The sequence below is a fragment of the Ursus arctos genome, unplaced genomic scaffold, assembly GCF_023065955.2.
Source record: "Ursus arctos isolate Adak ecotype North America unplaced genomic scaffold, UrsArc2.0 scaffold_24, whole genome shotgun sequence".
Classification (NCBI taxonomy): Eukaryota; Metazoa; Chordata; class Mammalia; order Carnivora; family Ursidae; genus Ursus; species Ursus arctos.
In genome coordinates, this window is record NW_026622919.1 from 41,966,225 (window position 1) to 41,991,637 (window position 25,413).

The 25,413-nt window shown below is 40.1% G+C and overlaps 2 protein-coding genes and 1 long non-coding RNA gene across 5 annotated transcripts in view; 2 read left to right on the forward strand and 1 right to left on the reverse strand.

Moving 5' to 3' along the window:
• The window catches only part of EFCAB5 (EF-hand calcium binding domain 5), a 186,755-nt gene extending 172,584 nt beyond the window's left edge, over positions 1–14,171 (forward strand). Inside the window, exons 21-24 of the mRNA XM_044390696.2 lie at positions 111–364; positions 1,537–1,823; positions 2,244–2,340; positions 13,831–14,171. Of these exons, the coding sequence (XP_044246631.1) occupies positions 111–364; positions 1,537–1,823; positions 2,244–2,340; positions 13,831–14,024 (832 nt within the window). The 3' untranslated portion in view covers positions 14,025–14,171. The remainder of the gene's footprint in view (positions 1–110; positions 365–1,536; positions 1,824–2,243; positions 2,341–13,830) is intronic.
• A 472-nt stretch (positions 14,172–14,643) lies between these two features.
• On the reverse strand, positions 14,644–22,228 carry LOC130544739 (uncharacterized). The gene is made up of 2 exons (XR_008961280.1): positions 21,924–22,228; positions 14,644–17,269 (listed from the first exon to the last, which is right to left on the reverse strand). It is a non-coding gene; the product is annotated as an uncharacterized LOC130544739 (long non-coding RNA).
• A 32-nt stretch (positions 22,229–22,260) lies between these two features.
• NSRP1 (nuclear speckle splicing regulatory protein 1) overlaps positions 22,261–25,413 on the forward strand; it is a 52,171-nt gene continuing 49,018 nt past the window's right edge. The window contains exons 1-2 of one of the 3 annotated variants that reach the window (XM_026517778.4): positions 22,261–22,316; positions 23,522–23,615. In XM_026517778.4, coding sequence (XP_026373563.2) covers positions 22,297–22,316; positions 23,522–23,615 — 114 coding nt within the window. In that variant the 5' untranslated portion in view covers positions 22,261–22,296. Of the gene's footprint in view, positions 22,777–23,521; positions 23,616–25,413 lie in introns of all 3 variants that reach the window. The other 2 variants (XM_026517776.4, XM_048227020.2) reach the window with 2 other exon arrangements.

Genomic DNA, 25,413 nt, shown 5'->3' on the forward strand with positions numbered 1-25,413 from the left:
GGTGGCGGGAGCGCGGTTGGCACGAAAGAGAGCCGTTCAGCACGTTTGGGTAGACCTTTATGGGCAGGCTGATGTTTTATGATCTCCGGCTTGTTTGGTTTGGGTTTCAGAGACTTCCTCTTCAAGTGTTCAGACAGTTCAGAAGTTGTTTTGGCCTCCGTCTGTGGAGAAAACCACATCATAATTCCACTCCGTGAGAGAACAGGAAAAGCTCTGGGAGTTCTGGATTTTAACATTGGCAGGAGTAAAATGTTATTGTATCGCGAATTTAAAGATCTACAGAAAATGATGAAGGTGGTCCAAGCTGCCTGCTACGAAATACTGGGCGAGCTATCTGGAGAAATAAAGAAAAACTATGTCCTAGGTATTGTGAATGGGGCAACAACCTGAATTCCTGGGTATAATAAATGTGGGGGGAATCACAGATTGCAATCCATTTCCTAAAAGGAATTGTTACAACACACAGCTCTTTCTACGTGAACGAATTCCCTCATGCAGTCTTGGGCTGATGAGTATGGTCTATAAATGAGAGCAAAGGGTATGAAATCTCATTTTCTTGGCTCGAATCAGATGGTTTCAAACTGGAAGGACTCATAAAAGCAAAGTAAAACTAGCATTTATTAAATGCCCCACCATGTAGCAAGCACTTTAAATACGTCATTTCCATTAGTCTTTACCATAACTCTCAGGTGAACGGTGATAACTCATTTTACAGGTAAGGAAAGTAAAGTTCAGAGAAACAAAACAACTTGCACCAATCACACAGTTAACAAGTGGGGAAGCCTGGACTCATGCCCCACATTGGGTGCTCTGTCCGCTATCTTACACAGTATTAATTCGAAGGAACATTTTGCTTCACAGATAAAGAAGCTAACGTCCATCAAAGTAACGGTTGATTCACAAGCTCCAGCAGAGCCAAGACTAGACCCGAGTGCTTGTGATTCCACACCCACTAGGCTACTCTTAGCACAGAACCAGTTTGGGCATCAGGGAGGAGGGAAACATGGAAACCTTTGGCTACCTAGAATGGAGTAAATAGAATAACGTTATGTGGGGTTAATCTGAGAGGTTTCTTGCCATTAGATAGGGTGGGCGAAGTACAAAAAAGAACATGCATGTCTTTTGGTCTTTTCAGCATCCACTCTGTACTTATCCACTAAGCACTTTTACATTTATCAGCTCATTTAATCCCCACAGGTCACCAGGGAAAGAGGGATCAGCCCTATGCTCACAGAGAGGAAAAGGGGATTCCGAGGGACAAAACTAATAAGGGCTTGGATGGGCATTCAAACTAAGATCCAACCTCCAAACCTGAGTTTTTACCTTTCCTCAAAGCCTCTTCTGGTAGCTTCACCAGGTGTAACTCCATTTCCGTGTTTTGATTTCATGACTAGAGAAACTAAGATTACTTAGAACCATAGCATATGGTCTTCTTTTTCCTGGAAAAAAAGAAGTTTATTGAATTATGCTCAGAATGCTATGAAAAACTCCTGTATGGACTAAACAACAGTGTGGGATGTCGCTCTGTTGTTTCAGAGATTGAAAATGTAGGAGAAGTCCAGCGGGCAGGAGTTCTCTTTTTCCGAATCATGCTGCAAGAGCTGCAAGAAAGCCTCCGACTGCTTACCTCCCTAGACTTTGTATCACTGTTGCTCTATGATTACAATCTTCCACCAGAGTTCACATCTCTGTCAGACAGCAAGTCCCAGGAGCTGGCAGCCAACACAAAGCTGGTCCACGACATCCTGACAGGGGTGATCTTGTTCATTCACCCAGAGTTGGAAGTATCAGGTGACTTCCGAAATTGGGAAAAGTGTAAACTGGTAAGTTACATTTTTTTTTAAGTACTCTTTTTATTGAAGAATAACCCACACAAGTTTAGAATAACCCAATCATGATTGCATAAATCCTAAATGTACAAATGCAAGCATTTGTAAAATAGGAACATTTGTAACCAGCATCTAGATCAAGAAACAACATCAGCGGCATCCCAAAAGCCTTCCTTTCTACCCTCTCCCCTCACCCACCTCTCTCTCTCTCTCTCTCTCTCTCTCTGTCTCTCTCTCACACACACACACACACACACACACTCACCCCAGAGTGAACAGACCAGGATCCTGACTTCTAGCACCATAGATTGGTTTTGCCTCTTTTAAAATTTACATGAAATTCTGAAACTGGTGAATTGGGTGCTCTCTTTCTATTTGCTGGTGCTCCCATAACTTCTGTTTTTTTGTTCACAGTATGTTAAGAGTTACTTAGTCGAGAATATTTGTGACTTTGATCCGACTGCTAAGAATGTGCAAGTTAATTTACAGCTCATCGGTGAACATATCAGAGGTAAATTTACACTTAATTGTGGTCTAAATCGAACAGCAATAGAACATAGTCGCAATTCAGATATTCAGATTTTTTTATTACAATAAAGTAAGTGGCTTATAAACTCAATTTTTAGGAAAAACAGTTCTGATTGTAGTCCTCTTAAAGGGAGGGACACTTGTCTATACTCGACTGCATTCCCCAAAGTGACTGTTCATGCCACACGGTTGCGAATTCCAAATCCCATCCATTTCCCACTTACTGACTACATGTGCATTATTTATTAAAAAAAAAAAAACAAAAGTGAATAAGGGCTGCAGTGAGGATGGGAAACAAGTGCATTAAAGAAAAAGGCTATTACTATCTTTGGGTTTCAATGAAGAACCAAAGAAAAAAACAGATCATGAGTCTTTGTAGACTAGTAACAGACTTTTCGGAGAAGGAGAATCAGCAGGAATCAAGAGTAGGGGGGCTCCCAGGCTGGAGAAGGTGGTGAGCTCTTTGGCCATGGAGAACTGGCCACATATAAGAGTAAATATCCAGGGGCACCTGGGTGGCTCAGTCAGTTAAGCATCTGCCTTTAGTTCAGGTCATGAGCTCAGTGTCCTGGGATCGAGCCCTGCATCGGGCCTCCCACTCAGTGAGGAGTCTGCTTCTTTCTATCCCTCTGTGCTCTCTCACTCTTTCTCAAGTAAATAAATAAATCTTTTTTTAAAAAAAGAGTAAATATCCAGAGTGAAATAGGTGAAAGGATTAAGAGAACACTTATGATGAGCACTGAGTAATATATAGAATTGTGGAATCACTATACTGTGCACCTGAAACTAATATAATACGGTATGGTAACCATACCAGAATTAAAATTTTTTTGAAGAGTAAATATACTTATACAAGCATACATTCCCCCATGGGTGTATGTTATCTCACCAAAGACCTCAGGCCATTTGTGTGAATGGACCTATAAGGAATAAATTTTAAAATTTGTTTCTTTTTTTGTTTTTATGAAAAATGAATCACCAGTTGGGAAAATGGCTCTGTAGAAATTGTTCACTAAACCTGTCCCTTCCCTCCCCTTCCCCTTTTCCTGCTGTCTATGGAGACTCTGGATGAAGTCATAAGGGTTTCTAGACTTCTGGGATACATATATGAAGCCAAAAGGCTTAGAACCAGAGAGACTCCAAGGAGAAGAGGAAGGGAAAGGCAACCCAGAGGAAGACACCACACTCCTTGGGGTGGCTGGGTCGGGGGAAGGAGGTAGCAGTGAGCCAGGGCGGATGGGTATGGGAGACAGATCTTCTGGCCTAGGAAGGCAAGATACTCTCAGAAGTTTAAGAGCGCTAGGGAAGAGGAGAGATGACGTCCAAAGAAAAGTTAACATGAGTTCATGAGGACCATGAGTGACGTGAATAAAGATTAGAAATTCTATTTGGAATGGCTTCTACTGTAGCCTTGTGATTCTGGGCTGATTCACAGGGGCCTCTGAATTCCCGGATGTCACACAGATCACTTCTTTTAAGGGGCTATTCAATGGAAACAGTAATAACTCAACAACAAAAACTAATACTTGCTCCTGGTTATGTGTCTCTACTCATTCCATACTCATTCGCTCACTCTTCACTGAAGATTTAAAATCCAGAAGAAATATTCTCTATGTCAGTGCCTTTAAAGTAGATTCAATCCCCACCATGAGCCCCAGCAAACCCTCCGCCTCCATGTGGACCGTCTGTCTAACTGACTTCCCCCTGAGCCCCTGTTCCACTTTCGTCGTCGTCCCCACCCGCCCCTTGGCCGACAGCCAGACCCTGCTGCCGGGGTCCCTCGTGTCCTCTCAGACTGATGTTTCCCATTCTTGGGCAAGGACGCAGCACTCACCACTGAACAATCTAGTCCTTCTGTCAGATGGGAGCTGGGGATGAGGAGCAAGCCCTTCCACTCTCCCTCTTGCAAGTGTGTTCAGGATTTGGCTCTTGCCCTAATCAGCTCATTCCCAGACAAAGACATATTCTGTGACATTGTCCCAAGGCGCGTTCCATCTCTGATTTGCCTATCAGAAGTACCTCCAATTACTCATTTTAGCTCCTTTGTTTGAGAAAACATGCCAATTTCTGCCTCCTTTGCCTGACCCCACTTTAAATTGTGCAGCAATTTAAATTGAGCAGTCTTGAGCGTCACGCTCCCAGCACTTTCTCTTTTCCAACAGCGTCCTCAGGTGGCAGGAACTCCAATTGCAGTTAACAGAGTTGGATTCAGCCAGAACTCAAGGGCCCCTAGGCTCGCTCCCCTACCACCGCGGCCAAAGCGCAAGCATTATCATAGTCTCTGCCGCAATCAAGAAAGTTCATAGGCCACCCACATACTAACCTGCTCTCCTTCAGATGCAATTGTATCGGGACCTTCTAAGCTCTCCATTTGGGGAAAAGAAGGGGAACTCATTGGGGCACCTCTCTGTGCAGGAAAAGAGGAACCTTCGGGCAGGGCAATTTGTTGCTCAAAATCCATCTGAGCCTTCTAGCAATGTTAATTAAGGCCCCACTCAATAGCTCTACCCAGCATGAAATACCACCAACAATAGCTGTCCCTTCTGCCCATCTGGGGGAGGAACTGTTAACATAGCTCCTAACTCACCAAGCCTTTCAAACTAAATGATTTTGCCGAGAAGATAAAATCAGGGCTGGTGATGTGCCCACACTTTCCTAGGACTTCTGCTGCCAACTTTCACCCTACTTCATCCTAGTTCTAGAAAGGAATATCTATTTTTTAATGTTTAGAAAGCATTATGCCCTTACTCGCTCTTATTTTTTAATTTTTTGTCCTTGCTTTATTGAGATGTAATGACATATAACATGATATTAAAGTGTACAGCATAATGATTTGATATATGTATATAGAGAGAAATGGTTTAGTTAACATCAATCCCCTCAAATAGTTACCAGGCTTGTTTCTTGTGATGAGAACTTTTAAGATCTACTCTCTTAGCAACTTTCAAACATACAGCATAGTATTGTTAACTACAATCGCAAGGCTCTACGTTACATTCCCAGAACTTAGGAAAAGTCTGTACTTTTTGACCACCTTCACACATTTCCCTCAACCCTTAACCCCTGTTTCTGGCAACCACCAATCACTCTCTGTTTCTGGGAGTTCAGTTCTTTTCGATTCCACATACAAGAGAGATCAGATAGCACTTGCGTTTCTCTGACTTATTTCATTTAGCACAATGACTTCAAGGTCCATCCACGTTTTTGCAAATGACAGGATTTCCTTCTTTTTATGGCAGAATAATATCCCATTGTATATACGTACACCATGTTTTTTTCATCCATCCATCGACAGACACTCTGGTTGTTTACATGTCTTGGCTATTGTAAGTAATGCTGCAATAAACATGGGGTGCAGATTCCTTGTGAGACAGTGATTTCATTTTGGATATATACCCAAAAGTGGAATTGCTGGATCCTATGGTGGTTCTATTTTTAATATTTTGAGGAACCTACCTTGTCTTTTATAGTGGCTCTACCAATTTGTATTCCCACCAACAGAGTATAAGGGTTCTATTTTCTCCACATCTTCATCGATACTTGTTCTTTCTTGTCTTTTTGATAATAGCCATTCTAACAGGTGTGATGTGATGTCTCATCGTGGTTTTGATTTGCATTTCTAGAAAGGAATATTTTTTAAAAGATTTTATTTATTTATTTGAGAGAGAGAGCAGAGTGAGAGAGAGAGAGCACGAGAAGTGGGGAGGGGCAGAGGGAGAAGCAGGCCCCTCACTGAGTAGGGAACCCTATGCAGGGCTCGATCCCTGATCCCTGATCTCTGGACTCTGAGATCATGACCTGAGCAGAAGGCAGACACTTAACCCACTGAGCCACCCAGGCATCCCGTGCCTGGTTCTTTTAAAAGAATCAAAGTGAAACGGATAACAAGATACCAAAAACGTTGTTTGTCCTATTAATTTGGACCCTCTGTAGATTATCATTGGTTTGGATTTACAGTTCTCCCATTCAAGTACTCTACTACCTTCTTAAACCTAGTTTCTTGGATGGTGATTCCTTCTGGGATTTGTTGTTTTCCAACCTGTAGGGAGAAAGCTGACATCACAGAAGACCTGGGTTTAACAGGGAGCCTGGAGTGTGCCATTTATTAAGTACTCACAGATGTCAGGTTCTAAACAGAGGAAATATCCATTCAGTTTTGGAATAGATTCCTTTTGTCCTGGAAAAAACCTCTTAAAGGGCCCTGTTAGTGAAGATATTGGACAAGTACTCATTCACACACGGTTTGGGAAACTATTTTAGATTTCAGTAAAGACTTGGGGTCTGGGGGCACCTGGGTGGCTCAGTTGGCTAAGCATCTGTCTTTGGCTCAGGTCATGATCCCAAGGTCCTGGAATTGAACCCCATGCTGGGCTCTCTGCTTTGCAGGGAGCCTGCTTCTCCCTCTCCCTCTGCCTGCCGCTCCCCCATTTCCCATGCATGCAAACCTCTTCCATCTCTAGTGCAAGTCCTCCAGGGGGAAAGAAGAAAGAAAAAAAAAATCAAATAATCAATTCTCTTTCTGCTCCTTACCATTCCTTTTGATTTTAAATTTTGAAGTTTTCCAACAGTAGTTATTGAATTTAGAAATGGTATGGTTTTATTTGTCTAGGTACCATCACTGATGCTTTAATAGCTGATAAAGTCTGCTAAAAATCAGTTTAATGAGAACATTTTTTCTATTTAAGGCAAACGTAATTTTCAAGATTTCTTTGACACATTTTTTTTCATTTTAGTGGATGTTAAATAATCTTTTATTGTGAGGGATTATAAAAATTAAAGTTTTATTAAAGTATTTTAAAGGGTCAAAAAGAACTAAAAGCTAGCCCATCCCTCTTCTCTCTTCTCACTGTCCCCAGTCCCCCATCACCAGAGGCAATTCTTTTTGACTCTTTTAACTGTTTCTTCTGACCTTGGCACGTTTCTGTATTTCTAATATTATACCATATTGCTATCTTTTCATTCATCAGTTTTCAAACTTATCAATTGATTTCCTCTTATTATAGATGAAAGTTTAGTTCTATTGTACCACCATTCTCTTATTCTATCCTCCCAATGTAATTATATTACCATTTGGGGTTAAATCAAAATGCAGTGTTTACATGATTTTGCCCACGCAAATATTATCTATATCTGAACACTGTAACAAAATTTGATCGCTCCTTTTTCACTTTTTGTTTTTCCTGAAGTAAATTATTAGCTTTATTTTTTTTAAATTGCTGAGTTTTCTTTGTATTTCTTGATACTTCCTGCCCCATCCATTTGTCTTTCCATATAATTTCCCAAAAGGGAAATTTGGGGGAAAGTTTTATCAAGTAACTTTTTTAGTTCCATTTTTTTTTCTTCAAGACATCCATTCTAGAGATCTTAATTCTCCTTCTATCTAGGGTCTTCCCCATCCCAGATCTGCTACTCAGTTGTCTTCCCGACATTCATTCTGTTGCTATCATAGGAATTTACTCTGTCTTGTTCTGAGGCAGCAGCTCCCTAGTAGTTTTCTAAGAAAGAGTGGGCAAATGGTAAATTTTTTGAGACCCTTCATGTCTGAAAATGTTTTTATTCAGCTCTTATATTTGATTTGTAGTTTGCCAGGAAACATAATCTTGAAGACAATGCCTCCTTGTCTTTTTTGAGAAATTGAGATTATAATTCACATACCACAAATTTCACCGATTTGTTGTGTACCACTCGGTAGTTATTAGTATATTCACAAGGTTTTGCAAATATCACCACTAATTTTAGAATATTTTCATGGCTCCAAAAAGAAACCCAGCACCCATTAGCAGTTACTGCCCCTGGCTCCTCTCTACCCCAGCCCCTGGCAACCCCTAATCTACTTTCTGTCTCTAAGATTTGCCTTTTCTAGCTAGGCATTGCATATAAATGGAGTCATACAATAGGTTGCCTTTTGTATCTGGATTCTTTCACTTAGCATAATGTTTCAAGGTTCCTCTTTGGTCTATGTATCAGTACTTCATTCCTTTTTCACAGCCGAATAATTTTCTATTATATGGATATACGAGGTTTTATTGATCCTTTTATCAGTTGATGGACATGTGGGTGGTTCCTACTTTTTGGTTATTGTATATAATGCTGCTATGAACATTTGTTTATAGGTTTTTGTAGGGGCATGTGCCTTCAGTTCTCTTGGGCATATGAGGAGGAGCGGAGTTGCTGAGTCTTCTGGAAACTCTGTTTAACTTCCAGAGGAAGTAGCTCCACTGTCTGAAGAAACTTGGAAACTTCCAAAATTGCTGTTGAGACGTCTAGAGCCTTTCTGAAACCTGATTCTGTCCATGTGACGTCTTCATTTTTGTTTTGCTTTGTTTCTTTCCAGAAGCTGGAGAATCACCCCCTTCCCCCCAAGACTGAAATTTCATAATGTTATGCCTTGATATGGGGCTGTTTTTCATCCCTTGATCTGAGCATTCGCTGGGCCTTTTCTCTTGTGACACTCAGGTCCTCGAGTTCTGTGTGATTTCTCCCATGGCATCACTGTTGAGACTGAAGGCTGTGCCCCCTGTGCACAGCACAAAGGTGCCCTGCTGAGGAGGTGGGTGGGGCCGAAATCTAACCAGGATTCCATTCACCCCACTGTGCACCTTAGCTTAAGGCTGCGTCTGCTTAGAGGAGGGACATCCTTTTCTTTCCGCATCTTTTTCTGTTTACCAAGCTGCACTCAGAGTGCATTCATCCGCGCTAGGTGTCTTTTTCTCACTTACATAAAGGTGACCTAGAAGTTGGTGGTGACCCTGCCCTCCCTTTTCTGTGTTCCTTCTCTGGGACTCCTATTATTCAGACATTGGATCTCCTAGATGAAGTCTCTCAAATCTCTATATTTTCTCTCCTCTTTTCCATCTTTTGTCTTTTTTTTTTCTTTTTTCTTTTAGAGATAGAGACAGCCAGCGAGAGAGGGAACACAAGCAGGGGGAGTGGGAGAGGAAGAAGCAGGCTCATAGCAGAGGAGCCTGATGTGGGGCTCGATCCCACAACGCCGGGATCACGCCCTGAGCCGAAGGCAGACGCTTAACCGCTGTGCCACCCAGGCGCCCCTCTTTTTGTCTTTTTGTTTCACTTTCTGAGACATTCTATCAACCTGATCTTCTAATCCTGTTGAATTCCTGTTTCTACATGTTTTAATGTAGAAGAGCCTTGGTTCTCTAAATATTTGCTTTCTGCAACATCTTGTTCACGTTTCATGAATGTGATGTCTTCTCTAACGGTATTAGCAATAATTCTTTTTTGAAGTTTTCTTTTCCCTCTTGTTTCTCCTTTCTTTCTGTTTTAGCGTTTTGGCCTTAAAAAGAGACCATCTCTACATCACACCATCAGACAACTTCCTCTCTCCAACACTAGAAATTTGTTTCTCAAAGAGGGTAGCATAGAAAGTCTCTGGGCTGGGGGACATGAGACACAGTCTAGATGGAGAGGACCAGAGTGAAAACGGGGAGAGCATGAGTGTGTTTACTGAATATAGAGACCTCTGTACACTTTCCCCACAAAGCTCCAGACAAAAAGGAGAAAATGGAAGGAGCAGACAACTGATACCTGTACCTTTGGGGTATAAGAAAAATATCATAGGACTTTTATTTCTAATTATTTTATCCCATCATTGCCTAATATTTTAGATATTTTAAAATGAATAACTTATAAATATAAATATATCAGGGCTCATGCTCAACATTTGTTATGGATGGAAGCACATAATCAAAAGAGTTCAGAGGCCACTGCATCAAACCATGAATTTTTGTGAAGTAAACTGCATCGATTCCACTCTCACATTTGATTTATAGCTATATCATGAAAACAAGCCAATACAATCTGATATATCAGACAGAAATTTTGCTTACAACAAAAATGAAACTATTATACCTTCAAGAACTCAGTGTTCTGCCTGGAACAAAATTCGACCCAGCTTCGGATAACTCAAGAAAACATGTGTTTTCACCTCCCCACTTACCACTGAGTCCTTCCTGATAAGCTGGAAGCAGCACTCTACAGTACATTTCAGACCACTTTAAATTAACAATGACATATTAAATGCCCGACTGCCATGGCAAGTATGAGTTTTCTGACCTACATAAAAACTGAAATATGCACACACATGCTCTTGTAAGTTCACAATGTGAATGTGGCACGGACATTCAGCTCATTGCATGTGGCAGTAATGTTAAGAGGTGGCATAGGGTATATAAAACAATAGAAATAAAGGAACTAAAACTAAGAACTAATGATAAGGAGAGGAACATTCAAGAAATACTGCTGATCTTGGGTTATTAGTTGAAAGGAGCAACTACATTTTAACTTTGGAACTTGATACTTAAGTACGTCATATTTTTGCTTTACTCGTCTTTTTAATCGTCTGTAATTCCCCCAAAGGACTTAACTCATCTAGTGTTAAGGCAGTGATCCATAAAGGGAGTTTGAATTAGAAATATCCTAGATGGGGCGCCTGGGTGGCGCAGTCGTTAAGCGTCTGCCTTCAGCTCAGGTTGTGATCCCAGAGTCCTGGGATCAAGCCCCACACATCAGGCTTCTCTGCTGGGAGCCTGGTTTTTCTTCTCCCACTCCCCCTGCTCGTGTTCCCTCTCTCGCTGGCTGTCTCTCTCTCTGTCAAATAAATAAAATGTTTTAAAAAAAGAAAAAAATTTCCTAGAACATCCCAGTGTCTTCAGCAAAATCAATTCCTTATGTAAGTTTGATTAAACTAGAACCTACAAAAATACCATAAAATGTTTCTGAGTTAATAGGTTCATAAACGGATTCGAAGGTTGACCCAGCAATTCTTTTAGCTCAGATGTCTTCAAATAATTTACTATAACCACCACCAAGGCAAAGCAAAAAAAAATTTTTTTTTTCTTATGTTAGAAAAGAAACAAAAGTAGTGTATCTGCTTGAATGAATTACCACACCTGAACAGTCTGACGCTGTCGTCTGCCAAGCTGCAAAATCTGGCATATCTCCGCCACAAGAGGGCAGTAGCGCTCAGCCATCATTAATGGAAACCCAATAGACCCAAGGAGGCTTCATTAGAGAAATCGTTACAGCCAGTTGTTAACACATCAATCTCCCATTGGAAAACGCAGGCAAACAGGAACCACAGCCCAGATAGGTCCAGAACTTCTGTCCCCGGTAACAAAAAGACAGGAAATAAGCAAAAGGGGCTTGTGAAAGGGAGCAGCCTCCCTCCCCATCCTCACGTCCTTGAATCACCGTGGAGATGGCTGACAAGCTTAATAATGGCTGCAGATAGGGGTCTGTTTCATTTGGATGTTCAGATAAGAGTACTGTGCCAGGCATCAATAGAACACAGCTCTTAATGGGAAGGGCAGAATAAAAACTGTTGGGTGCAGCAGAGCTGATATCTCAGAAAATGAATTAGGATTCGTTTTAGGAATGAAAGCTGGGATAAACTTTAGATTCATGACATTGGAACATTAAGATAATCAAAGTAATCTTTGCAGCCTATAGCATTACCTTGTAAAGGTTCCAGGAAGCTAATTAACACAAAAAGGGATCAATTATACAAATGCACCTCAATATTTTAAGTATGTATGTTGATTGGTCTAGTATTGCCCATAATTTGAGATGAATCAGTATTTTTAATGTGCTCTCATGTCCAGCATCTGTTTTTGTTTTTATTCATAATTGTCATTTATGTTACTGAGCTATTATCTGAAAAGAGTTTCAATATTTGAAAAACCTAACTTAATTATTCCGTAACTTAATGTTGTTTCAACATTTATTGAACAATTACAATTTCGAGAAAAGACAGTGCCTCTGTGTGTGTTAAAAGAATTTTTTGAAAATTGTACCCCCATGTTTTATGTTTTAAAGTCACCCTCACATAAAAATTGAGACTTGTGAATATTCCCCACTTTTGATGTGCCTTTCATATCTCATATTGTACCTCTGTCATAGTCAAAACTTCAAAACCATAGAAAGGTTTCTAATTCAGAGAACCTTGTTCCTTCATAGAAAGAGGGTATAGAATATTGGGAAATAAAATACGTTCTGTCATCCTAATAGATACCCATGAAAGACATAATTGTCATTGTTGTTAATGAGCCATTGAATAGAAGATATTTTAAAACTCTTATTCAAGTATAAGTATCATTTAATGGTTTATTCAACTCAAATTAGTAAACATTTATTGGGTTAGGCACTGTGGTAGACAATAGGAATAACAAAAATGAATAAAACATCGAGCTGAGGGTGAGTCACCTACAAGAAGGAAGGTAATTAATGTTTTTTAGCAACTACTCTGTAACAGATTGTTGCATATCTTTCTCATTAATCCTCATAACAATTCTGAGGTATTATCCCTGTTTCATGGAAGACGAAACAGGCTAAGGGCAATTAAGTGGACTGCTCAGAGTCGCAGAACTGGTTGGTGTAGAGCCAAGATTGGACCCGGGTCTGTTCAACTTTGAAAGCACGTTCTCTTTTCACTGGACTATTCTATCTGAATATTAGTGATTGACTCCTGGGGAAAAGTAACTTTTATAAATGGCAGTTTAATCGTTTATAATTTAAAATGAAACATCGTGGTGTGCAGTCATTACATATTTTTAAATAAATTTTAATTAGGAAATATTTAAACATAGAAGTTAGAGGGGTGGCTGGCTGACTCAGTCTGAAGAGCATGCAATTCTTGAACTCGGGGCTGAGTCTGAGCCCCACGTTGGGTGTAGAGTTTACTTCAAAAAAGAAGAAGAAGTTAGAGACTAACACCTGTATAGCCGTTACAGAGCTATACGCTGTATTCAATCTTAACGTTATGTGTAAGTCAGATACTTTTAAAGAAATAAAACATTATAGAAACGGTTGGGACTTTCTACCTCTCCTTGATCCCATTCTCTTTTCTTCCTCTCTAGAGATAACACTATTATTTGATGTTTATCAGTTTTATGAATGATTTCTTACTTTTACTACATTCTTGTGAATCCATAAACAATATAACATTATTTTGCAGGGTTTTAAACTGTGTTCTAATTGTATTCAAAAGAACTTTTTTAAAAAAGATTTTATTTATTTGAGAGAGAGAGAGAGAATGAGCAGGAAGGAGGGGCAGAGGGAGCGGGAGAGGAAGAAGCAGACTCCCCTGCTGAGCAGGGAGCCCAATGTTGGGGCTCAATCCCAGGACCCTGGGGTCACGAACTGAACCGAAGGCAGACGCTTAACCGACTGAGCCACCCAGGCGTCTCAAGAACACATTATTTCACAACTTACCTTTTGTGATAATATGTTTTTGAGATTTATCCACAACGGTAATGTAGCTGTAGTTCTTTAATCATAAAATGTTACGTAATATTATATGAATATACCAAAACATATTTATCTGTTTACTTATAATTACATAAACAAAATTCTGCTATGGTTTTGACTCAAAGCATATCTGACAAACCTACTGGAACTTATATTTTAATAATAAAAGTACAAAACTATCCACACTAATTTTTTTTTCTTGGTACAGATCATTCTCGGATCGAAGTCTGGAAATTTGGAAATATTGTCATTGAATGCCTCTATCACTGGGCACACATCTGTTTAGCTCTCATGGAGTTAAACAAAACAGCAAATAGTGCCCTTGCACCCCCGTTGCCCTCCAGGACTGACTCCTGTGTGTACGCAAAAATGCCAAAGGGAAACGTGCCAGGGAAATGCTAATGAATCAGTACTGTGTTTAGGATACTTTTGTCATGTTCAGTTTTGTTAACTATAAAATATTTTCAATTGGAAAGGAGGGCTGCAGAGACATATTCTGCTCCTAGACATTGACCTCAGCACTTTCTAAAGTGAAAACGCTACCTAAAGAGAAATTTGATCTAAAAAGTATCCAGTTAAGGTAGCCGTAACCAAATGTATGTTATGGAATATACTTTAAAGTTTCCTTTTAGTTTTGACTTTGTATCTGCTATGGGACTGTTGTGGTTAATTGGGTGGAGTTATTTTAATTCAAATATTTTATTTAATTCAAATATTTAATTCAAATATTTTAATTCAAAGTAAAGACTGAAGATTTAAGGGAAAAAAATGGCAGTTTTTACATTAAAAGAGTACCAAGTAATAAAGATTTTAAGAAATGAACTGGGAATTGGTGTTCTAATTTTTCAGAGACTTAAGTGAGCACCCCTACTTCCCCCTCCCCATCTCCGTCCGACTCCCCCTCCCCACTCACTTTAACAAGTTATTCCAGTGAATAGAAATTCTTGTGGGAAAATGTCCATGACTCATGGAAAAAAGAAAACACCTTTTTTTTTTTAATAACAAAAACCTCTCAAGTTCAAGAACTGCAAAAAGAATTTATATTTATTTAAAGCTTATTATTACAGCAAACTTTACTGCTCTTTTGTGAGATTTCATCTTTGCAATAAGATATCTGATGAGAGTCCATTTTTAATAAAAATTTGGGAAATTAAACTTCATTTTCTTTATTTGGTTGACAAAATGTGATGTGTTCCAAACATCTTATAATTTGAGATTGGAGGTCCCTTCTTAACCTTTTCTGATAAGATGGCAGTGTTATTACCAGTCCTCATCTCCTGGACGCCCAGTTTTAACCTATAAGCCTAGTTCATATTTGGAAGAGGGCTTTTCAGGGCATTTGCAACAACATTTCTAGGAACAGTGTTCTTGAAGATATTAAACTGATAGCCATGTATCCTGATGGCTTCAGAACAAGCTTACAGAGTTCACTGTGCATACAAACGGCATTTTGGGCAGTGAGGACAGGACATTTTTGCAGAAAGCTACTTTCTTTCTTTTTTTTTTTTTAAGATTTTATTTATTTATTCGACAGAGATAGAGACAGCCAGCTAGAGAGGGAACACAAGCAGGGGAGTGGGAGAGGAAGAAGCAGGCTCATAGCGGAGGAGCCTGATGTGGGGCTCGATCCCATAACGCCGGGATCACGCCCTGAGCCGAAGGCAGACACTTAACCGCTGTGCCATCCAGGCGCCCCAGAAAGCTACTTTCTTAACCATTGTCATGGGGATTAAGCTAACTAGAAGGCCTTTAGCTTGAGAACAGATATCGTACATTTGCGTGGATTTTTAACTTCTTTGAAGTATTTTCACACACAAGCTCATTTGATCCTCCTAATAACCTGTAAGGTAGTCAGCCTAATATCATTATCCCCACTTTATAAGTGAGGACACGGGCTCAAAGAGTGAGTTACCTGGGTCAAAGCAGCTAGTAAGAAGCAAGGGGGCCTAGCAGCCATCTTTCCTAATTTTTGCCAGCACCTCAGACATCTAACACTTTTCAAACTTTACCAGGCTAATGACCACGCTATCAGTCTTTCGGAAACTACTTTAAAATTAAGCAACCAACAAGAAAGATTAATTGAATTTGTTTAACCATCATTCAAGTAAAATACTATCCTTTAACACCAGGAGCTTACTTTTTTAGTGAAGAGGATGTTATTTATACTTGACAGAAATTAGATACAGATTTATATTTAAATCTATTTACTGGATAGATTGATTTGAATAATCTGAATAGATTGAATTACCTATAGTGACATATACTTCAGAAGCTTAGACTTGATTAGATTTTTTGATGGCTCTCTTTCCTGTAGCTTATAGGTAACAAGGACACTGTATGGTGTGAACCATCCAGACCATTTTCCTCTTCCTCTTCATCTCCTCTCCTCTTCTTTCAAATTTAAAGGAGATAGAAGTTAATTGAATATACTTTAAGGGAGCAGCGAGCAAGGAGAGAAACTGTCTACCAGGACATGGTGTTGAGAGCTAAAGTTTGGGGGGAAGACAGGGGGTATGAGAACATGTGGAATTTTCTCTCTTTGGTGACCGTGTCCGGTTTAAGTACCCCATTGGTCAGCTAGGGCTTATGGCTATCTTGAGGTGGGTCGCTTAATGAGCCTGTTTGCATTTAGCCCAGTGGTCACTGTGGGCCCTTTTGCTTTTCTCAGGTTTCCACTGCTCAAGCCAGTTGTTACGAGCAGCCTCAACATTCCCCCCGACAGATCAACAGTGACAAATCTTTGGCATTTGAACGGAGAACTCATCTTCAGTAGCTGCTTCATATTGGACGAGGGGAGACACGTTGTCCCTAAACTCGTGGGGCCATCAGGGGTTCTATGCAGTTATAGACCAGAGCATGGTATTAAATTGTGCTGACAGGAGATTTGAGTGACATTCTCTGGTGGCTTAGTCCATGGGATTTAGGGGGAGGGGACCCTGCAATGGCATGGGCTGGAATCCTTGTGGAATCACCATTTGTGTGCATAATTGTTGGACTCACTCAGACATGTAGGAATGTAGTTTGCCTATAGATCAGGACGGCAGTTGGATCCAAGGAGACAAAGGAAAAAGGGGGCGGGGGGGGGAGCAAGGCGGCTGAGTCAGCCAGCATCAGGCAAGGGTCCCAACCCAGGCCATAATGTGTGCGGATTTGCCCTAAACGAGCTTCCACTGCCCAGTGCACTGCGCGCACATTAGGAACAGAGACCTCGGGGTTGGAGTGGGAGGGGAGAGGAAAGGGGTTCTTGGCCCTCACAGGCACACGCAGTCCGACCCGTCTGCCCTCAGACCTTTAGACCACACTGAGGAGCTGTCTTGGCCAGAGATCTTCAGTTGTCTGAGGAGCACTAGGGTTTGACTGCAGAAGGGCCGGAAAGAGAAAGGAGAGGGAGGAAAGGATCCCTCCCAAAGGCCAGAGGGGAAATCCCTCACCCTTTCAGCAAGGACAGTCTGGTGGGTTCCCCCCAGGGCTTCAGATCCTCACTGAGGAGTAACCTCGGCCAAGGTTGTCAGTTCCCCCAAGGAGTACTACAGTCGGTCCACTGAGGGAAAGTCCCGAGAAATTCCAAGAGACTCTGGGAAGACTCGGTCTCGCAGAGGTTCTCCATATAGGCCACAAAATGCAGGGTGTCCAGACTGGGTGGAGGCCTGTGGTGCAGCAAGGCAGGAGAAAGGAAATAGAAATTTATTAAATATACCGCAAGGGAGCAGCAGCCAGGGCAGCAAAGGAGAGACTGTCTGCCCAGACCAGTTTCCTTTTTAATTAGGGCTTTCTATGGTCTAGGAACAACACTTGTTTTCAGGACAATGATACTGGAATCTTAGAAAAGTTCCTGTTGGCTCTTTTAACAGCTTTGTTGAATATAACTTACATACCATTTAATGCAGCCACTTAATGTGTACAATGCAATGGTTTTTAGTATATTCACGGAATTTGCAACCATTTCAAAATCAATTTTAGAACATTTTCATCACACCCATAAGAAACCCCATACCCATTGGTAGTCACTCTCCATTCTCCCCTACCCAAGCCCTAGGCAACGACTCATTTTCCTTTCTCTATGGATTTGCCTACTCTAGACATCTTATATAAACGCAATCATACAATATGTGGTTTCTTATGACTGCCCATTCCCTCTTAATCTAAATATGATTAAGCTCCCAGCTACCCTTAACTTAGACAGACATCCCAATCCACTAACTCAGAAGATCTTTGCACGTAATTTAGGGAATTTTCATTCTTCTCATGTGAGGTTTATGTAATGCCACTCCCACCTAACCCCACTCCGCATCAACTCTGTGTTCTTACTCTCCCCATATGACTTTATTATAAAGACCTCTCTCCATAGATAATATCAATTAATTAAATATTGCCTATTTCTTTGTCCTTAGGCATGGTAATTATCCTCCGAGGGTGTTCCGTCTCCTAGTCACTAACTCTATTTTACCTTTCCTCAATCAACTGCCTGGGCTTAGACTGTCTTGCCCACAGACCACAACTAGTAAGGTACCTCTTGGTGGTCATACTTTGTTCTATGTGACCCTGACTCTCCAGCCACAGCTTTCTGAATTAGGGTTGACCCCTTGCCAAAGGAAGACCAATGTGTGAAATGGCCTGATATTGAAAGTAACCAAAACATGGATAAACCAAACTGGGAAACAGCAATAGGAGCAGTGTCTAGAAGGATAGTAAGTATTGAGAGAGGCCAAAAGTGTCATGCGGCCTTAAACAATTTAAGCAAACTGCCATCCAGACAGTACAAGTTAGCAGAAATTGTTGGCAGAGAAAAAGTTTAGAGAATGGGTAGTTGGTTTGGGACAAGAATGCATAAAAAGGCAGAGAGGGTACAAAAAGCAGAAGAGGCTGAAAGAGTAAGGAAGTAACATAAGGAACATTAATGTCAAAAGATTAAATGGAAGATCCATTAGCTTGGGCGCTGAGGACCCTACAGTTGCCTTGGGTCCAATTCTAGTCAACTGCTCTGTTCCTGGGGTCTTATTTCTGAAAGTCTAAGATAGTCAGAATTCTCTACTGTGCAACAGTCAGGAGTATGGTAGCGATGATACCATCTTTTATTGGCTTACCCTGCTTCTGTCCTTTCAGCATCTTCAATTAAAGTTCCCAAACTTGGGTTCAAAATGTTAGGAGGCTTCTCTGTGTCTCTGATTCACTGCTGCAGATACCACCATTGCTGCAAACTCTGGCAAGTGATTGAAGAACTCGAATTCTCGGAAACACTGCATCTGAGAAATCAGCCTTCTACCTTTCAGAAAATCTCACAACTGCTTCACTATGACATCCCAAAGGCAATGGGAGAATACAGGATTCAATACACCAGTTCAAAAGCTCATGTTATATATAGCATCTTGAGCTGGGTAATTTTGTGTAACTAATTCTGCATTCAGTCTCTTTAAGCAAGAGGCAGACAGTCTTGGCAGGGGGGCTTTATTTTTACCCTTTATTGATTCTTTTTTATTTTAAGAAAATATCATATAGTTTAAAGAGTCATCCTGTTATACAAGGTCTTTTAAGACCAGAGCATTTCTCAGTCCCTCCTCACCCCTATTTTTCTTACTTCTGAGTCAGCTATTTTCAATTCCTTTAGCTCAGGAATTAATACAGAGCCCATGGGCTAAATCTGGCCAGTTGCCTGTTATGATAAAGTTTTATTAGAAAAGCCATGCCCAGGGGTGTTTGGCTGGCTCAGTCGGTGGAGCAAGTGACTCTTGTTCTCAGGGTCCTGAGTTCAAGCCCCACATGTGGCACAGAGTTTACTGAAAGAAAGAAAGAAAGAAAGAAAGAAAGAAAGAAAGAAAGAAAGAAAGAAAGAAAAGAAAAGAAAAGCCATGCCCAATTGTTTATGAATGCTTTCACACTACAAGGGCATAGTTGAGTAGCTGCCACAGCTACTAAGACCCTAAGACCCAGGGGCGCCTGGGTGGCACAGTGGTTAAGCATCTGCCTTCGGCTCAGGGCGTGATCCTGGCGTTCTGGGATCGAGCCCCACATCAGGCTCTTCCGCTATGAGCCTGCTTCTTCCTCTCCCACTGCCCCTGCTTGTGTTCCCTCTCTCGCTGGCTGTCTCTGTCTCTGTCAAATAAATAAATAAAATCTTAAAAAAAAAAAAAAAAAAGACCCTAAGACCCATAAAACCTAAATATTTACTATCTGACCCTTGGCATAAATAGTTTCCCAGCCCCTATTTTGGCTTTCGTTTTGACATGTACCTCCATAGTGTAAAATAACATGCTGTGTGGCTACACTTTTTTCCCTGATTTAACCAGTATTTGTTAGCCTCCCAGTTTGCATTACAAAGATTTAGTTTCTTCCCCAGTACGTGTGTCCGCACACACACAAACACATAAACACCTCCCGTTCCTTCACTCTTTTCAATACATTACATCGTAATTTAAATTAGAATACATTGGTGTTCCGCGTTTGCATTTCCATGATTATGTATGCTACCTAGGGCTTAGCCATGTAGTAAATTACAATTATTTTCTTTTTCTGAACATCTTTTCACTTTTCCTGGAGTTAATGTCAAAAGAGTGCCTGGAGTGACCATAATAATAGCACACAACATAGATTTCAGAGCAAAAAAATATTACCATGATAAAGAAGGTCATTTCATAATGAAAAATAGGTCTCAATTAATTAAGAAGTCATAACAGTCTTAAATACTTATACATCTAATAACAGAGTTTCAAAGTACATGGAGCAAAAATAGATAGAACTACAAGTCCAAAGAGACAGAAGTAGATTACTGGTTACCTAGGGTCAAAGGGTCTGGAGTAAAATGACTGATGGATATATGCTTGCTTTCTTGGGCATTAAAAGTATTCTAAAATTGATTGTGGTGATAGTGGTACAACTCTCTGAATGTATTAAAAACCACTGAATTATACACTTTACATTGGTGGATTGCGTGGTATGTGAGTTATATCCCAATAAAGCTGTTTGAAAAAGAATGGCTGGGGGCACCTGAGTGGCTCAGTCGGTTAAGCATCTGACTCTTGATTTTGGCTCAGGTCACGATCCAGGGTCGTGATATCGAACCCGCAATGGGCTCCACTGCACTGGATGCGGAGCCTACCTAAGATTGTCTCGCTTCCCCTTCCTCTGCTCCCCCCACCTTAAAAAAAAATGGCTGTGCTAGATAGAAATCTAACCCACACAGAAATGGTAAATATGTGGGTAAACATAATATTTTTTTTAAAAAATGTTCTTGAAAATTGCTTAAAGCAAAAATACCAATTTATTATGTGTTTATAACATAGGTAGAAGTAAAATGTGTGACAATAATAACACAAAGTCTAAGAGAGGGAAATGGAAGTATATTTTTGTAAAGTTTTTTAACTAAATATAAAGAGGTATATTCTTACTTGAAGACGGACTGAGATAAATTAAAGGTATATATGAGAAACCCCAAAGCAACACTTTAAAAAAATAAGTATGGCTAATAAGCCAACAAAAAGATTGCATCATAAAAATCTTAAGCTGAATCATAAAAATTTCTTATTAATCCAAAAGAGGGTAGAAAAAGGGAGGGTTAGAGAACACAGAACAGATGGGAAAATAGAAAAACTGCAACATACTCCTAATCACTTTAATGAAAATGTTCTAAATACCCTAATAAAAGAAACTGTCATATTAGACAAAAAAAGCAAGACCTAAATATATACTATCAACATGAGATCCACTTTGAATATAAAGACACAAATAGATTAAAATAGGTTAAAAGTAAAAGGATGGAAAAAGATATCCTATGTTAACTAACAATCGAAGCTGGCTGTATTAATATCAGATGAAGTACATTAAGAGAAGTAAGAGTCATTTCTTACTATTTCTTCTAGAGATCTATGCAAGAGGACCTAACATCCTAAATGTTTATATACCTAATAACAGAACTTCAAAATACGAGAAACAAAACTGACAACTAAAAGGAGAAATAGATCCACAATTACGGTTGGAGATTTTAACATTCTTCTGTCAGTAATTGAAAAGGTATCTTTGGCTGCTGTAAGCCTAGTTTGGAATGGGCCAAGTGCTAGAGAATAAACAGACGGAATGTGACTAGACTTAAAAATATACATAGATCATATGATTTTTATTTCTATACTCAGTATTACCACGATATTAATCATTGCGTCCAACGAGCGTAGGTCCAGTATTAATGTATAGGTTTTCATTTTCTACCAAGTTACCTTGAGCTATGTATATTCACACGGAATACCTCAGCGAGAAAAAAAAATTGATAGCCTTAGGGTAGTGTTTTTCAAACTTGAGTGTTATCAGAGTTACCTGGAGGGTTCGTTAAAATTCAGATTGCTGGGCCCCATCCCGGAGTTTCAGATGCAGTAGGTCTGGGAAAGGACCAGAGAATTTGCATTTTTAACGAATTCCCGGGATGAGCTTCACACTTTGGGAACTAGTGGCCTAGAATTTTGCCATTCTTTTCTTCCCATTAATTTCGAGACAGCCAGTTGGTTTCCAAACAAAGCCGAAAGCCGTAGGACCCGATCCCCTACAACGCCTAAACAACTCAAAAACGGGACTCTCAGCCGCTACAAGTGTTCCAGGCCTCCCAAATCCGCGCGAGAGTTTACGTGACGACGTCGGCGTGTGCGTCAGCGTCACGTCGGCGTCGGCCACGTTCAGCGGAGACGGGAGCAAGATGGCGATTCCGGGCAGGCAGTGAGTGATCCGGGAGTTAGGGTCAGGCTGGGAATGGAAAATCACGGCGACTTTGTCTTTGGCCGAGGAGTAGAAGTGCGCTGGAAGTGAAGGGGCTTGTGTCGTCAGGGATAGAGACGGGGAAAAGCGAGAAATCCTGAGGAACATATTCCCCTCCCCCACACATTTTCCAGGATGGAAGCCCGAAGTTTGAGGGAGAAACTTGTGAGGAAATAAAGGAAGTTAGGCTGAGGGGCAGAGAGCGAGACTTTTCTATTTTCCAAAAGCTCGGTCTGAGGCCCCTCAGTCTTGCTTCCTACCCCGCGCTTGAGTTTCTCCCTGGTTGGATGCTTTCATGGGCAATGAGAAGAGAGAAATTCCTGGCTTCCTTAGAGGGCCTTGTTCTCCTTGCTGCTCAAGTCCTGATTCCCGCCCTCCCTTCTTGTTTTAGGAATGTTGTGCTGAGAAGCCACAGAAAAGGGTAGGCATAATAGGGAACTTTGGTATACATTGCCGCAAGAGAGACAAATGTGTGTTCTTGGAAGTTTTACCCTTAATGTGTAATCCTCATTTCCCGTGATCTCGGCATTTTAAAGACCAAAACGCGAGAATCTAAATGAGTTGGATCTGATGGGATGGTTCTCTGAGATGCTCCAAGACAGAGCAGATGAGCTCAGTTGAGTGTAATGGGCGTTTGCCCCACGGCTACTTGGGTTTCTCAGTTAATGCAATCTTCTAAAAAATTTTCGTGGGTGACATTATCCAATAACTTATTTAAAATTATGTAAGTATCCAGTAGGGGAAAAAAAAAAAACCAAAACAAAAAACTAGCTATTTTCTTGTTGGACCACACGGATAATGCAGTGTTTTCTAATATTTAGTGGGCATAAACTGAGCTTTCCACTAGCATGTTCTTTTTAAAACATTACTATTATTATTTCACCATCTAAAACATTTCTGAAGTCTTCAGTTACTTCTCTTCTTTGATGAAAATGGTATTTGAATTTGGCCCTTGCCTGCAAATAATTGCTTAAAAGTAATACTTATACAATCTTAATGCACATTAGAATTTTGAGATCACCGAAAAGCAGAAAAAATGTTATGTGTTCATAAGCTATATGACATGTTCTGACTTGGTAGCTTCATCTGGAAGAGGTAGTGGATGTATTATTTTTTAACATTTAAATATAATGGTGTAATTTCTATTTCGAAAAAAAAAACCGCAGGTATGGGCTTATTTTGCCAAAGAAAGCACAGCAGTTGCACCCTGTTTTGCAAAAACCATCAGTGTTTGGGAATGATTCTGATGATGATGATGAGGTAAGGGAACCTGTGTTTTTCTGTTGCGTTGTTAGAAATACAATTTTTAAAGTTGAACTTGTGAATTTGATGTCTTTGCTTGCCTTAGTTATTTGTCATTACCGTGTTTCTGGAGTATACTATAATTTATGGAATTATCAAAAGGAATATTTAAAGAACGACTTCTCTGATTTTTTTTTTCTTCGTAAGTGATACATGGGTAATAAGATTTTTTTAAAGTTGTGAATTTCAGTTATTTCTAAGCATTTATACAAAGTTGTTTTAGACAGCTAATACTGATGTGACAAAATTGTTAGTGTAAAGATCCCTGAAAATGAGCTATTAAGATGTCACCAGTTGCCTATGAATTTTTTTTAGTGAAGTAGTTTCTTCTAAGGCTACTTTTGTGGCTATTAATTGCTAAATGTAATTGCTCGGTTATAATTATGGTAGTGCTTTAAGTTACCATTGATAGTACTACAATAATATCTAATATGAATATTTTCTGTTTTAGCAGCCAAAACAGTATTTTCCTGTGAAATACACAGCTTATGGCAGAAACAACCCCAAATGTATGCTTATCTAATACTTGAGTCATTTTCTGTATTTCTGGAAGACCTTTGAATCTGTTAATGTGGTACTTCCTTTGTTCTGGCAGAAAGATAGCTTCTCTTTCAGTTTCTACTAATTTTATAATGGCATAGGTAGGTAACTGAACATATTTGATACTTCTTTGTTTTTTCCTTTCCTTCTGTTGAAGAAATTGGCTAGAGATGCAGTCTGCTTCCCTCCATTCTGCCCCAAACAACTATCACATTACGATTTTGATTTGCATTTCCCTGATGGCCAGTGATGTTGGCCATTTATGTATCATCTTTGGAGAAATGTTTATTCATATCATTTATCTTTTTAAATTGGATTATTTGTCCTTTTACGAATTGTAAAATTTCTTTATATATTCTAGATACAAGTCCCTTGTTAGATATAATTTGTAAATATTTTCTCTCATTCTGTGGGTTCTTTTCACTTTCTTGACAGTATCCTTTGAAGCACAAAAGTTCAGTTTTGAGAAAGTCCAATATATTTTTTTCATAGGTTTCTATGCTTTGGTGTCTTACCTAAGAAAACCACTGCTTAGTCCTGTGGCACAAAGATTGACACCTGTATTGTAGCTTTACCTCTTAAATTAAGGTCTATGATCCATTTTGAGTTAATTTTTGAATAGGGTATGAGGTAGGGGTCCTACTTTATTATTTGCATAGGGATATCCGGTTGTCCCAACATCAGTTGTTGAAGACTATTCTCCATTGAACTGTCAGCACCCTTGTCATTTGTTTTAAAATACAAATATATGTATTTTTTAAATCACCTACCATGGACATGCTTATTCTGTAGTTTCACATCCTGGCATACCATGTAATACAAAGCGAAATATTTGAGAAGAACAGGTGTACACAAGTGATCTAGAAAGTTTATGCACGTTATTGCTCTTTCTTTTCCTTGTGAAGTGAGGCTGGTGGACAGTGAATACACAAGAGCCAGAAAAGCTAGGGCTAGGCCATTTGCTCTTTCTTCCTTCTGTCTCTCCCTCCCTCCTTCCCTCCTTCCCTTCTTCTCCCCTTCTTTTACATAGAGGGACTTTAATGCAGAGAATTGGCTGCATAAGTAAGAGAAGACTTAAGAAGCCAAAAAGAGGATGGTGAAGCAACCCAGAGATCAGCGGTAGTAAGAGCAAGTAATGATAAATGGAGGGATACAGGTAGGGTATAGGTCCTAGAGGCCAAGGGCTGGGGTTACCTGGGAACTAGAGTCTTCCGGA